The sequence below is a fragment of the Sander vitreus genome, chromosome 8, assembly GCF_031162955.1.
Source record: "Sander vitreus isolate 19-12246 chromosome 8, sanVit1, whole genome shotgun sequence".
Lineage (NCBI taxonomy): Eukaryota > Metazoa > Chordata > Actinopteri > Perciformes > Percidae > Sander > Sander vitreus.
Genome location: NC_135862.1, coordinates 27,288,005 through 27,301,977, shown reverse-complemented (window position 1 = coordinate 27,301,977; position 13,973 = coordinate 27,288,005). Strand labels below are relative to the sequence as shown.

The 13,973-nt window shown below is 41.5% G+C and overlaps 1 protein-coding gene across 1 annotated transcript in view; it reads right to left on the bottom strand.

Annotated features, from left to right (window-relative positions):
* LOC144522549 (F-actin-monooxygenase mical2b-like) overlaps positions 1 to 13,973 on the bottom strand; it is a 93,617-nt gene that overhangs the window by 65,252 nt on the left and 14,392 nt on the right. Inside the window, 5 exon segments of the mRNA XM_078257719.1 lie at positions 798 to 898; positions 1,066 to 1,221; positions 2,087 to 2,188; positions 5,134 to 5,250; positions 11,413 to 11,620. Of these exon segments, the coding sequence (XP_078113845.1) occupies positions 798 to 898; positions 1,066 to 1,221; positions 2,087 to 2,188; positions 5,134 to 5,250; positions 11,413 to 11,620 (684 nt within the window).

The window sequence follows — 13,973 nt, the reverse complement described above, 5'->3', positions numbered from 1 at the left end:
TGAAAGCTCAGATGGGCCAATCTGGAATCTCCTCCTTATGACATCATGAGGAAGAATTTGGCCCACCCATGAGAAAGAGAGCGACATCATTGCTTGAAAACAAGCGAAGCATGGCAGTTGGTCAAGGCCACACCTCCACCCTCAACCTTGCCCCCCCTCTCCTCCTCAATAGCATTTAAAGTTACAGACACAGAAATGGCACATCCTAAGTAAAGCACATTGTGGGACTGGCTCTAGTGGCTATAATTCTGCACCAAGGCTGAATTTCGGTAAAGAGACTTCAGGTACAGTATTAGGGGACCACCAAAGGCCTATATAAAAGCATCCAAAAAGCAGCATGTCATAAGACCTTTAAGCTCCTATCTATAGCTGAGAGACGCAGTTATGCAGGTGGTTAGGGGTGCGTACCTACTCACCGCAGGAGGTGGCGGTACTCAGTAAGAAGTAACGGTACTCATGTGGACAAAAATCAGAAGTGCCAATTCTGGCCCATTCCGCACTGGCCAGGACACAGGCGACTTGAAGAGACGTGAGGCAATGCCACAGTCGGGCTTCAATTCAATAAAATTTTCATCACCACTAGTTCTTTGCCCTCTCCTTGGGGTGTCAGGCCCTTTATAGGTTAAATGACATAACTGCTGGTACACACCATGAAAACAGGCAGGCCAACACATTGACATTTAAGTTAAGCTACAATTAAGGTCTGTCTACATGTGTTGGGGAGACAACTGCACATATAAAATAAATTCTATAAAGCTTTTTGTTTGCTTTTTTTACACATGCATGTGTAAACTCACATTCATGATGACCCCTTTGTCCAGCAGACTCTGCTTCTTTGCCGTCATGACAAAGTAGTGGGTGTTGTCTTTGTAGTAAACTATGTTCTCCAAGTCAATTCCTGAAAACATGAGCAGTTTTACTTAACAAAGGGTACTTAAAATGCTTCAAGAAAAATCAATTAGAGTGTGAAAAGCAGACAGACAGCCCTGAATGGTATACAACTCAAACAGAGAAAATTAGGCTTTGTAGTATGGGTTTCTGGTGCCACAATTTTTCCTAATTGACCTGTCTCTTCCTTAAGTTCCAGAAAGAACTTCTGGTTAAAGATGGAGGCCACGCCACTGATCTCCTCTACTTTGGCCTCTGCTGTGGTGTTCCTGTTGACAAAGTTAGCTGTGATGGCGATGGCCAACTTCCCTCGAAACTCTTTGCGACCAAAACCTGCCAAGAAGGGAAAAAAAACCTTAGCATTGAACTACGCAGAGGGAAACCTTTGGTAAAACATATTTCAATAAAGGCTGGTTTATATCTAAATACAGTAGAGGTTCACAGTCAAAATTGGATTCATAGAAAGAACAAAAATAACTATTTAAAGAGTAGCTGACCCTTCTAGCTACAGTAGGTCTACACAAAAGGTAGTTTTCCAGCTGTCATGGAGATACAAATGCTTATGAAGCAAACCATTTACAAGGATTGTTTGCTTTCTGTAATCAGTTATTTTGTGTCAGCAAACATAAGCACAACACACAAACAGTTACACAGATGAACACGAATCACACATAACATAAATGACTCCCTGACAGAGCTCAACTCCTTTGCAGTTCATAAACCAGCACACTCACTCGTACACACCGTTGACTCCATACAAACTATTAAGGTTCCAGTTAAAACTATGTCAACAGGAAATCCTTTACCAAGTTACTAAAATCCGCTTTGCAATACCTCACCTCTTTTCCAGTAAAAAATAAATAGTGCTTTGACTGCAGTCCTGCAAATGTAGGTCAAGAACAAATCTTTTCTGAGGACTTTTTTTTTTTTTTTCAAGATTATTTTTTGGGGCTTTTCCCTTTATATAGTGACAGTGGATAGACAGGAAAGGGGGGAGAGAGATGGCGGATGACACGCAGCAAAGGGCAGCAGGTCGGAATCAAACCCGCGCCGTTGTAAAGGACTCAGCCTACATGGGGCGCACGCTCTTACTGGGTGAGCTAGAGTCCACCCCTCTGAGGACTTATTTTGAACCATATCAACCACTATAGTTTACCCCACAGTACCACTCCTGTTTGTGGTTTTCCTTCTTTCTCACCGTCTAATGTGTTTTTGCGTCCGTCGGCTCCAATCACCACATCACAATCAAAGTTTGAGACAGGATGGCTGGAGGGCCGGACTTCTGCTCGCCACCCAGGACCTGAGGAAGAACACAACAAACCAGCTGGGTCCACTTAAATTTCAACTCAACTCAGTCCTCTGACCCTGGTCTATCTCACCCCAATTCACTCGCCCCAGTTTTTTTTTTTTTTTTATAAGTGGTAGCCCGCAAAACGACACTGTACACTATGCTGTACAATTGACAAAGTGCAGTCATCGTTGCCTTTGAAAGGATCCAATGATTGTTGTGTAGAAGATGATGTCACGGCAGGCTATGGCAATCAGTTGAGAATCCCACCTACACTGAGGAGGTACTATCAGCAGTGGAAAATGAAATCTATACCTGGCTGGTACCAAATGTGAGTTGAGTGGAATCAAGCCGAACCATGCAGTGCTGGGCTCCAGACTGCGACAGAATTTTTTATGATAGTGCGAGAATTTTTTACAACTACTCACTACTAAAACTACTTAGCCCTCCTCTCACTTTGTTTACCGTCTCAATTCAGATTGCGTGCACTTCCAGTCAGCAGAGCTGTGTTGAAAGACCTCGGCAGTGTTGTATTCAGTCTCATCACAAAATCAACCGCATTTTTACTCGGTGTTGATTGGTCTCCGACAAAAAGGGCGGGATTTTATTTCAACACCACAACTTTGGGATTGATCACTTAATTGCCCGTGCAGTCACTGATTTATTTGCATTTTTACATCAATGTAAATGTCAGCTGTGAGATTTGCTACACCACTCCCTCACTTGGGTGAGAGAGGCAGAGATGTGACAGCAGAGAGCGAAGACTGCCTCTATGAAAAAAATAGATGTAGGCTGCTAAATATATAAATATTTTGCTCGTAAAATAGTGCTTGGGTGGAAAACTGACTATAAAAACCCAGTGTTAGAACGTAAACGTATGAAAATAAGTAAATGTTTAATTTAGGGCTGTCAGCATTAACGTGTTAATCGCGATGCAATTAAGGGCCGAGCATAACGCGTATATTTTTTTTAATCGCATGCCGCCATTTATTAATTTATTTTACACTTCACTCGGCTTCGCGTCGTGCCTAACAGGCTACTATTTTGACCCTTTGCTGCACCTTTATTTATCATCAAGCTGCCATACTTACACTTCCTGCTGCTGCAGGCTGCAGGCATGATGGAGAAAGACAGCAGCAACACAATTCTGAATGGTGCTTTTTATTTTCCAAAACTCCTGGACGGCTCAGTAGACAAGTCGAATGCCACATGCACATTGTGTAAAGCCGAATTAAAATATCACGAAGCACGTCAAGCTTGAGATACCACCTATGAGCTAAGCATAGTACAGTTAACGTGACTCAGGTTGATGCTAGTGGGCTCAGGCAAAGCACAATTTTGGAGAGTGCTACTCGCTGACCTGTTGATGAAACCAGCTCTTGCGAAATGGGTGGCAACTAACTGCAGACCTGTCAGCATCATAGAAGACTCGGGTCTTAACCCTTGTGTCGTCCTTTGGGTCACCGGGACCCGAAGGACAACACAAGGGTTAACTATACGTTTATTTGACATTTGGTATTGGCCTGGTGTTGAGCTTCGGGGTTCCCAGTGAGTAATCAAAATTATTTAGAAGTTACTGCACACTATATTGACTCTGGTAAGGATAAGGATTTTTAGTTTTTTAGTTAGGTACTTGGAGGAATTGTGCAATAATGACAGATTCACACATTTTTCTTTTGTTTACAGTAAATAAATAATAAACAAATACAAATCTTAAAGTCAAGTTCATAAAGTAACTTTCCTTGCATTCATTACCTAGTAGCTACATGCTAACGGCCGTAAAATATGTCATCTTGGCTGCCAATGTTGTTAAATTCTCCCCAATTTTGGGTCACATTACTGCTGAAACATGTCAGATTGGGTAGTATTTGGTTAAGAAGCCTTTATCTGCGATTTTTTACTGTAGAAAGTGCTGTTTCGTTTCATTACAATCTAACTTTAGCCTACTGCTAAATATTAAGTAGCTGCATGCTAACGCCAGATAGCTGTAATCTTGGCTGCCAATGTTGGACATTTCTCCCCAATTTTGGGTCACATTACTGTTGGGACATGTCCAGTTGTGTAGTATTTGGTTTAGAAGCCTTTATTGGTGATTTTTAACGGTACAAAGTCCTGCTATATGCAGTAGCTCCAGCTGAGCGAAGATTCCAGGAGACTCAGAGTTGCAAAAAACATGCTGGCCAATCAGAGCAGACTGGTTTTTTTTCGCGAGTGTTGCTTTCAGAGGGTGAATACAGGTGCAGCAGCCATGGGCAGCATGAGAAAGATAGTGTTTTTTGAACATTAAAGTATGAACCTGAAAATGCTATATAATAGTTCCCCTTTAAAATGAGTCGTGAAGCCGACAGCAAAACCCAAATTTTCTCCCCTCGTCTTAAAATAGTAAAAATAATCTATACAAAAGTAACCTATTTCCTTGTCCAGCTGTTCCAATAAATATGCAGAGGAGGCGATATCAGTCTGCACAAAATCAGGTTAGTGTTTCATGGTTATTTATTTATGCTCTAGAACGTAATCACCGTGAAACAATCATAAAATAAGCTTTATTTCTCTCTCTACTGTACAATGATAGATTCAAGTAGCTACATTAGTTTTTGTGGTACAGCTAGACTGGAGTATGTGACAAGTTAGCTGTTCACTGAATAGGATGTGTAAAGCCCCGCCCAGTTCTATCTTTTAAGGTAATTGTTGGGTTGTGACTGGGGTCATTTCTGAATTGTCATGACCAGGGACCCCAAAATAAGGGTTGAACACTAATCATATAATCAGGGTCCATTCCTGGTCGTTGGTGTGAAAGAGGTATAGGAAACCTTCTGATCACTTTTACATATGTATTTGGTGAGCAGACAGCTTTCCATAGCTGAGATTTGCAGAAGAGTCCCTGTGTGTCTCTGCCACTGATGACCCTTTAACACACACACACACACACACACACACACACACACACACACACTTACTGTCGTCAGTCTGCTCTTCTGGTGGCTCCACAAGTTTGACAAACTCCACGTTGACATGAATTTCCACTCCCAGAATCAGACTTACTTTCATCAGCATCAGCTGGAGCTGGCGGATACCTGGAGTGGATACACAAAATTCCATTTTCCTATTATTTATTTGTCACATGAAATCATAAAATTACAATTTCAGTAAAATGCAATCAGTCAGTTCCTTCCATGTATGCATTGAAAACCGTAATAATAATACATATATATGTGTATGATGAGTCTGATGTAAATATCCTTTAGGCAGGGTAGAGCACCGCCTATTGTATGTTCTTTGCAAAGCCTTGCAGTCCTGTTCACTGCTGTTTCCATACCAGGCAGTGATGTTCCCCGTCAAGATGCTCTAGATGATGGATACTTGGAATTTCTTGAAGGTTAAGGGGAAGAACCTTATTGGTTTTGCCCAGGTTTATTATTATTAATATTACTGTTATTATTAATACTATTATTAGGGCCCGAGCGCCGACAGCGGTGAAGGCCCTATTGAAACTGAAGGAATTATTATTATTCTTTATCCGATAAATTAATCGTCTTTTTGAGGGGCTTAACATACTCAAAAACTCACCAAAATTGGCAGTGGCATCAAGCCTGGTGAAAATGTACGTATTGTAAGGGTTTTGGGAATAGGCGCACAAAAATGTCTTGCTAGCGCCCCCTACAAAATTAAAGAAATTGAGCGCCTGCAGTACATTTAATGTAGACTCACGAAACTTGGTACACATATGTAGCATGTCAAGACGTTCAAAAAAGCTAATTGGAGTCATACCCTAAACCCAACAGGAAGTCAGCCATTTTGAATTGAAAGTTCGAAATTGCGATTGCGATTTTGGCCAATTCCACGTCGTACTTTAAAAAAACTCCTCCTAGAGATTTCATCCGATCGACTTCAATTTTGGTCTGTGCCATCTTAAGACGTTAAAGATGAAAAGTTATTAAAAGAAAAACTTTTTGTCATAGGGCATGGCCGTGGTGGGGTGGCCATTTTGTGCATTTTGCCATCGAAACAGGAAGTGGGTGTAACTTGAGTGTACATTGTCCAATTGGCTCAACACTTTTCAGGATTCATTAGAATCCAACCCTGAGGACATATAAAGGCCGATATTTACTCAGTTGTAGCGCCCCCTAGTGGCAACAGGAGTAGTCCCAAAACTATAGGTGCTATACTTTAACAAACTACTCAGAGAGATTTCATCCGAACTTCAAATTTAGTCTGTGTCATCTAAAGACCTCAATGATGAAAAGTTATTAAAAGCAAAACTTTTCATCCAACGGTGTGGGCGTGGCATGACAGCCATTTTGAGTGTTTAGTGATGAACAAGAAAGTGGCTGAAACTAGAGTGTACATTGTCCATTCTGCTTGAAATTTCCCATGATCAACAAAAGTCCAGGCCTGAGGACATTTACAGGCCAATATTGAGTTTTGGTCATAGCGCTGGCAACAGGAAATCAGCCGAAAGATCCTCAGATTTACATGAAACTTATAATGTGTGGTCGACATGTGATACTGAGCCGTCCCCTATACTTTAACCACGCCCACTTACTCAGACCACCACCCTTTCATAACTTTTGAAGCGTTTGATGTACACTATTGTGTGAGGTATCATTGAACTCAGCAGAGAGTTCCATTTTCATTGGTCATGGTTTGGCCCGCCCCCTTTGCTTTAGCCACGCCCTCTTTCCCAGCTAAAGAACTGTATGACGTAGAGTATTGTGTGAGATATCATTGAACTCAGCAGAGAGTTCCCTTTTCATTGGTGGCAATTTGCAGTGTCGGCTGCAAGGATCGGCGTCCGCCAGTAACCCAGACGTGCGCAGAGGAGGGAGGGCCCGTCCAACGCTGCTTGCAGCTTTAATTATGATTTGATACTAAATAAAATAAAATTAAATTGAATAAAAATCACAAAGTAATATATAAAATAAATAAATAAAGTGCGAACAGGTCAACCAAATGGCTGTTTAAAAAAACTTTAAAAAAAAAAAACTTTTTAAAAGAGTCAACAGAGACAGCAGATCGCATAAGAGGATGCAGAAAGTTCCAAAGTCTCGCTGCTACTGACTCGAAGGCTACAGGTCCTAAGCTGGGTGCGAGGAACAGTTAGCAAATTAGACATATTGGACCTTACAGGGCACGCAGTCAAATAAGGTTCCAGTAGGTCAGCCACATATGCAGGTGACTGACCGTGCAATGCTCTGTATGTTAATGTGAGAATCTTAAATAGAATCTTATATTTGACAGGTAGCCAGTGCAGGGTCTTGAGTACAGGGGTGATGTGAGACTGTCTAGATCAGTGGTTCCCAACCTGGGGTCCGGGGACCCCTCAGGGGGGCGGCAAAGATCACAGGGGTTTTTATCTGGTTGAGGTAAAAAAAAAAAATATTTGCACATGTTAAACAAATTATGATAATACACTAGAATATATGATTTACACAAAAGTCTGTATAAAAACTATGTATTTTTGTTCTCGCTTAAAATTGTAGGCAGGCTACTTAGTAGGCCAAACCTCCGGGACCTCTTAACCTGTGACCCTTGCTATCATCTTCGTTTTTCCTGTCGCCACAGCATCACTATTTTATTAATGAAACATGGCGGAGAAACGTAAAAGTGCTGATAACTCCTCTGTATCAAAAAAGAAAGTAAGGCTCCATCTCGAGAGTTACCTCAACTTCGGTTTTGGAGGAGGGGCTCAGCTTTTCTTAGACATAAGTAGGGGGGGGCTCCAAGGAAAAAAGGTTGGGAACCACTGGTCTAGATGACCTTGTAAGTAGCCTTGCGGCAGCGATTTGGATGAATTGAAGGCGATCAACGGTAGACATACTAAGTGCAGAGAACAGTGAGTTGGAGTAATCAATGCAGGAAGAGATGCATGCATGTATGAGCATCTGAAGTTCAGCAGTTGAAACTACAGATTACAGCTAATATTTCTTAGATGGAAAAAACAAGATCAGGTTAGTTGCTTTACATGCGAGTCAATGCGAGTGTAGATTTATCAAACATCACCCCTAAATTGCGTAGATTTGCCCTGATTGAAACTTATAAATATTGTGTCTCTCCAACACAGCAGTCAGTTTGTTTGCCACAACTTTCTCTAATTTTTTTTAACAAGAATGGAAGCTTGGATATGGGCCTGAAGTTGTTGGGCAAAGCATATCTAGGTTCGTTTTCTTTAATATGGGCTGGATAGTAGCATGCCTAAATTAGGACGGGACATGTCCTGTCAACAACCGCTGAGACAGCAGGGCCAATAATTGGTAACACTTTTAAAAAGAGAGAAGATGGTATTATATCCAGAGGGCATTTTTTAATCAAGTCTAGCAAGTCTTGTAAGCTGATAGGTTGGAAAGATTCCAAAAACGTAGGACAGAGAATGGCTTGAATTTTGTGTGCAGGCCACAAGATGAACACTAGATCTAATAGCAGTTACCTTATCAACAAAGAAGGTACGGAACTGATTACAATCATATGTGGAGAAACATGGTAATGCGGAGAGTGGCGGTGATACTAAGTTATTAACAGTGTCAAACAAAATCTTAAGATTTCTTTTCGAAGAAGATATTAAGTTAGCAAAGTAAGCAGTACGAGCATCCTTCACCAGTGTATTAAAAGAAATACAAAGATATTTGAGATGCAGGCGGTGCACTTTTAGGCCAGTGGTTTTCCATAGTTGTTCTATCTTGCGACATCTCCGTCTCAGGCCACGGACAGTGTCGGTCATCTATGGAGAAGTGTTGCTGATAGCCCTTGTCCTAACCTTTAAAAGGCGCCACGTTGTCGAGCAACATCGAATAAAGGTCCAAGGTATGACCACCCGTGTGAGTGGCGCTGGATTCTGTGTTCACCAATTGACAATGTCATTTTTCCAGACAACAGCAAGACCACCACTGTGGGACACAATTTATTTAAATAGATAAACTCCATGATCCGTTGCCAGGTTTCAACAGAAATAAAAAAAAAACAGATGTTCCCTTTTAAATAAGTAATTTAAAATGTGAGCCTTGTTCGCTATAGAGCGTGCATTTATCAAACACATTTTGATTGGAACAGCAGAAGAGCAGGCAGCAGCAGGCAGAGGTTCTCAGTGCATAAGCGTCTTTAGAAGTGTGTCATGCGTAGACAAATTTTTATAATCAACATCATCGATTATGTTGACTAATCGTTGCAGCCCTAATTTGTATCTTATTCTATTTTAGCCTGTTTTTATTTTCCATCTCTTTTTAATTGCTATAAATGTAAAGCACTTTGAATTCCCTTGTTGCCTTACAATCTCCAGCCTGTCAGTCAGTCAAAAGGGCATAGGGAACACTGTTTGGCCTACAATCTCCAGCCTGTCAGAATGTCAGAAGGGCATAGAGAACAGCAGTGTTTCCTCTATGTTGATTTTATTGTGGCGGTGCGCCATGGCAAAATTTCTTCCGCCACGCTATCAGAAATAGGGCAGACGCACAATAGTCGCGGTTGCCTTTTAAATGATCCTGCTGACATAATGCAATTTAACAACAAGTAGAACTATTCAGAGGTTATTGGGCCAGTCCAGTTCAACTCCACATACTGTAGTGTTGATGTAGTTTATTGTCAAAACGTAATTTCTTCCGAGTCAACTATTAAACGACCAGCTCCACCAAAAACGTCACTGCGGGAGTTGGCTTTGAAACGCAGACACCAAAATCAAGGTAAGAAATAAATAACTATGGCTAACATTACAAGAAACATAAACAGCCTAGTTAGCTAACTGTTATCGATCTCACAACGTGATTTTTTTGCCTGAAGACAGCGTTGTGGAGAGTGAAACGGGAGACTCGAAAAAGGCATTCAGGTAGTGTGTTGTTAGGATGGCTACGGTAAATCATAAGCTCCCGTTATCTAAAAGATTTTCAATGTAATGGCTCAATATCTAAATGATTTCGACAATGTGGATGAGGTCATAATTGGATGGCCTGCAGCTTCAAGCACAATTAGTTTGGATACAAGCGCTACATTTTGGAGGATAGACGGGATTCTGAACAGCAATGCCCGCGCTGCGCGCGCGCACACACACACACACACACACACACACACACACACACACACACACAGAGCAGAGATGTGTTACAACACGCAGGACATGCACCGGTGTGGGAAAGATACCGATACGCTCGTTACTGTAAGTAGGCTACAATAAAACATAAAAGTAAATACGTATCAATACCCACTCACCTGTCTACAGGCATACACATGTAGGAAGCGATATATTTCAATCTGATGTTAACACAAACACAGCTCTACTCTACTCTAAATAGCGAATTTTGACAAACAAGCTAAAACAAAAGCTGTCGGTTTGTAGTCTAACTGTTTATCTTAGTTTGCTGTTCGGACAGACCTGCCCCCACTGCTAAAAAGAATCCTAAAGGAAACAGTGAACACTGCCTGTCGGTCTAGTGAAGTGTAGTCTCGCTTTGCCAGACCCTCCTCCAAAGCGCACTGGAAGAGGATCTGGCTACTCCACATAGCATTCGGGATGGGAGGAAAACGTGCTCTAGTTTATTGGCATTTCTTTAAACCAATTACAATCATCTTGGGCGGTGCTAAGCACTGGAGAAAAGCGGCGGTGCAACTGCAAAATAGGCTTGGAAAGAACTTTTTTTGGTGGAACGTTTAAAAGTTGTTTTAGTCATGCAACAGAAAACTCAGATTGGACAGATAGTCTAGCTAGCTGTCTGGATTTACCTTGCAAAGATCTGAGAAAAGGTTAACCATAGGCCTCATAAATCAACCAGAGTTTAAAATTCCAACACAAAGGAACCCCAAGGCAACGGATATCCAGCCTAAATGATGGAAATCCGGCGGATTTTCTGGCGCAACGGAGCAACCCCGGAAGTGGAACGTCAAGGATATAGACTAGTGGAAGTGTAACCGCACTGCGACCACTTTCAGCTCGCAATTATATTATATTGCAGCGTCTGCGTGGAATTTTTAAAAGTCTAACCCCACTTGCAACTACCTGCATTGCCATGACTCACTGTGACTTAACGTTAAACAAACTGCCAAGGCGATATCATTTCGTGCTGTCAACACCTCTGCGTACACCTCTCTGTATCAGAGTGGAGCACCGTGCAGAGAGGACAGATAAGTTTGCGCTTATAGGTACCGAAATTTGGTTTGATTTAACGTGAATCGATCCTCGGTAGTACTGACGTAATTCGGTCGGTACCCAAAAAAGTACTGGATTCGGTACCCAACCCTAACGGATTTATACTCACTGATGTGGTCAATGGAGCCAGCGCAGAACTTGCCGTAGAACTTCTTGGCTCCGAGGCCCCTGAGGTCGTGGATGGTGAAAGGCCAGAGGTGGAGCACGTTGTTCCTGGAGAAGGTGTCCCTCTTCTCAATCACCACCACCTTACAGCCCAACAGGGCCAGCTCGATAGCTGTCCGCAGACCACAAGGACCACCGCCAATGATCAGGCACTGAATAAAAGAGGCAGAAGATGGCAAAATGTGGGTGGAGGGGCTGGGTGTAAAGGACAAGGTGGTAGGGATGATTAAAACAGTTTTGAGTATTAGAAAAAAATAGTCTCTCTAAAGAACTCTAACTCTCTGTGTGTGTGTGTGTGTGTGTGTGTGTGTGTGTGTGTGTGTGTGTCACAGGCACGGTTTAGCCTGCTTTAGTCGCAATGTGCCATGCCAAGCCGTGTACACATCAGGCACGGCGTTATGGGTGGGCCTGACGGGCCTAGGACCACCCACTTTTCAACAGGTCCACCCAAAACTTTTCTTCTTCAAAAAAAAAAAAAAAAAACTTTTAATAGATTATAATTTGGTGAAGAATTATTAAAAATCGGCAAAGAATCTCATAATTTGTGCTAAAATAGTCTAAATGTTTAGTTTTCAAAAACAATTTAAAAAAAGATGGTCATGTCTATTTTTATGTTTCTGCGCAATTTCAGCAGACAGTGAGGTTAGGGATCGGATGTAGCTTGTCGGTATGCTAGGCTAGCTCCAAGTGATCTGAAAGTGTGAAAATCATTTCCAGTAAAGGACAATGTTGCAACAGTCGTTGTTTAGGTTCCTTAAACATGCACGAACGCTCTCAGAGTCATCGCTGCAACCAGGAGATGAAGGAGAGCTGAGATCCACACCTAGCACATCTTTGTCTCTGCCACCCCAGTGTGCTAGCGCGGTTAGCGCAGCTAGCGCAACCAGCGCCGGAGCTAGTGCCTCTGTCTCTGACTTGCGAGTGGATGATATAGCCCTGTGGATCTGTCGCTTCTTCTGCTTTAGCGAGTTTAATTGTGTAGGACCGCCAGAGGATAACAGTAAGGTATGTGAAGGCTACTCTGCCTGTATTGTATTATGTCGTTATATGAGATATATGGATTAAAATAATCGATACAGAGCTGCAGGTGAAATTCTATTGCTATAACAGCTTGTTACTGTTGTCAAGTTGTTTTTCCCTCATGGTTTTCTCTTGTTATGGCCAATGATGCTTTATTTTTGGTGAAGCAACTTTGATTTTTCGTGTTTGATTCAAGGGCCCCGTCTTCAATTGTACGCAGCTCCTCATCTGTCAGATCTCGGAAACGGGTACCCTGGTCCTTGTCTTTTTCTTTTGTCATTCCGTCGTCTTTGTCGCTCTTTAACCAGTCCTCAAATGTCTTCCCTACTCCAAATATATTAAAATTGACAATGAATTCGTCCATTTTTAAAACACTGTAATGTTTAGAACTACAAATAACATTAGCTCAACTGTAGCTAATGTTAGTTTCTAGAGCAACCACACAAGACTGCATCTGATCACGTTAGTTTAATAACGTAGTTGCTACATTGTATCTCGCTTGCGAAACTATGTATCGACTGACCCTCCGATAGATTTCCGACACATTTTAGAAACTTTTTTAAACAAGGTTTATTTTTACAATGGACCTCATGTTTGAAATTTCTGTGATAGAAAAAAAAATACAAGTGGCGTATTGTTCTATTATTTGATGACGCTTAATGCCCCAATCAGAATCAAGCATTCTTAAACGAAGTAGAATAATGCGATTTATTTATTTTTGTTAAACATGTTTATAACATGAATCATCACACTAAAGTAACAGTTTGTCTCGGTAGGAAATAACTTGAGTCTTGTTTTACATGACAGATGATGTTGTCAATGAACAAGTTGTTGATCTGTATTGTTGAAAACCTAAAACAATTAAACAAAATTGTGAAATATTCGGCCTCATGTTATACGAGCAGAACTAAACTATGTTTTGGGGAAATATTAGATTCCTGACCACTTGTACAGTCTATAGGCCTTAGGTTAGGAGAGATGCGCTATAGCACAGCCAGGTATGAGATTCCAAAGCGCTCTTCTTTTGGTCAGAACCAAGGAGAGCGATCGCGGATAGGTCCGTCCTTTGCACCGAAACTTTTTACAATGCAACAACATATTTAAAGAGCATCAAGCTATTACAATCTTTATTATGTAAGCACATATAATATATATATATATATATATAAAAAACGGTATATTAGTCAGTCATTTGTATTAGGTTAAAGAGTGATTTGATAACGTTTTTAATTTAAGGCCCACCCACAATTGGTCTGGCCCATCCAAAACTGGAATCCTGGCACTGTGCCTGGTACACATGCTTTTCCTCTGCAGCATCACAGCAGGGTGCTGATCTATACTGTCTTCTCCCTCAAACCAAAGTTGTGTCTTGCGCACACCTGATGATTCAATACATATGAATTTAACTATGCTGATGAGAGAAATTTCTCTTTTTAGAAGTCTCTCTGCTTTCAGGCCTCAGTACTCAAAACCTTACATCTATCT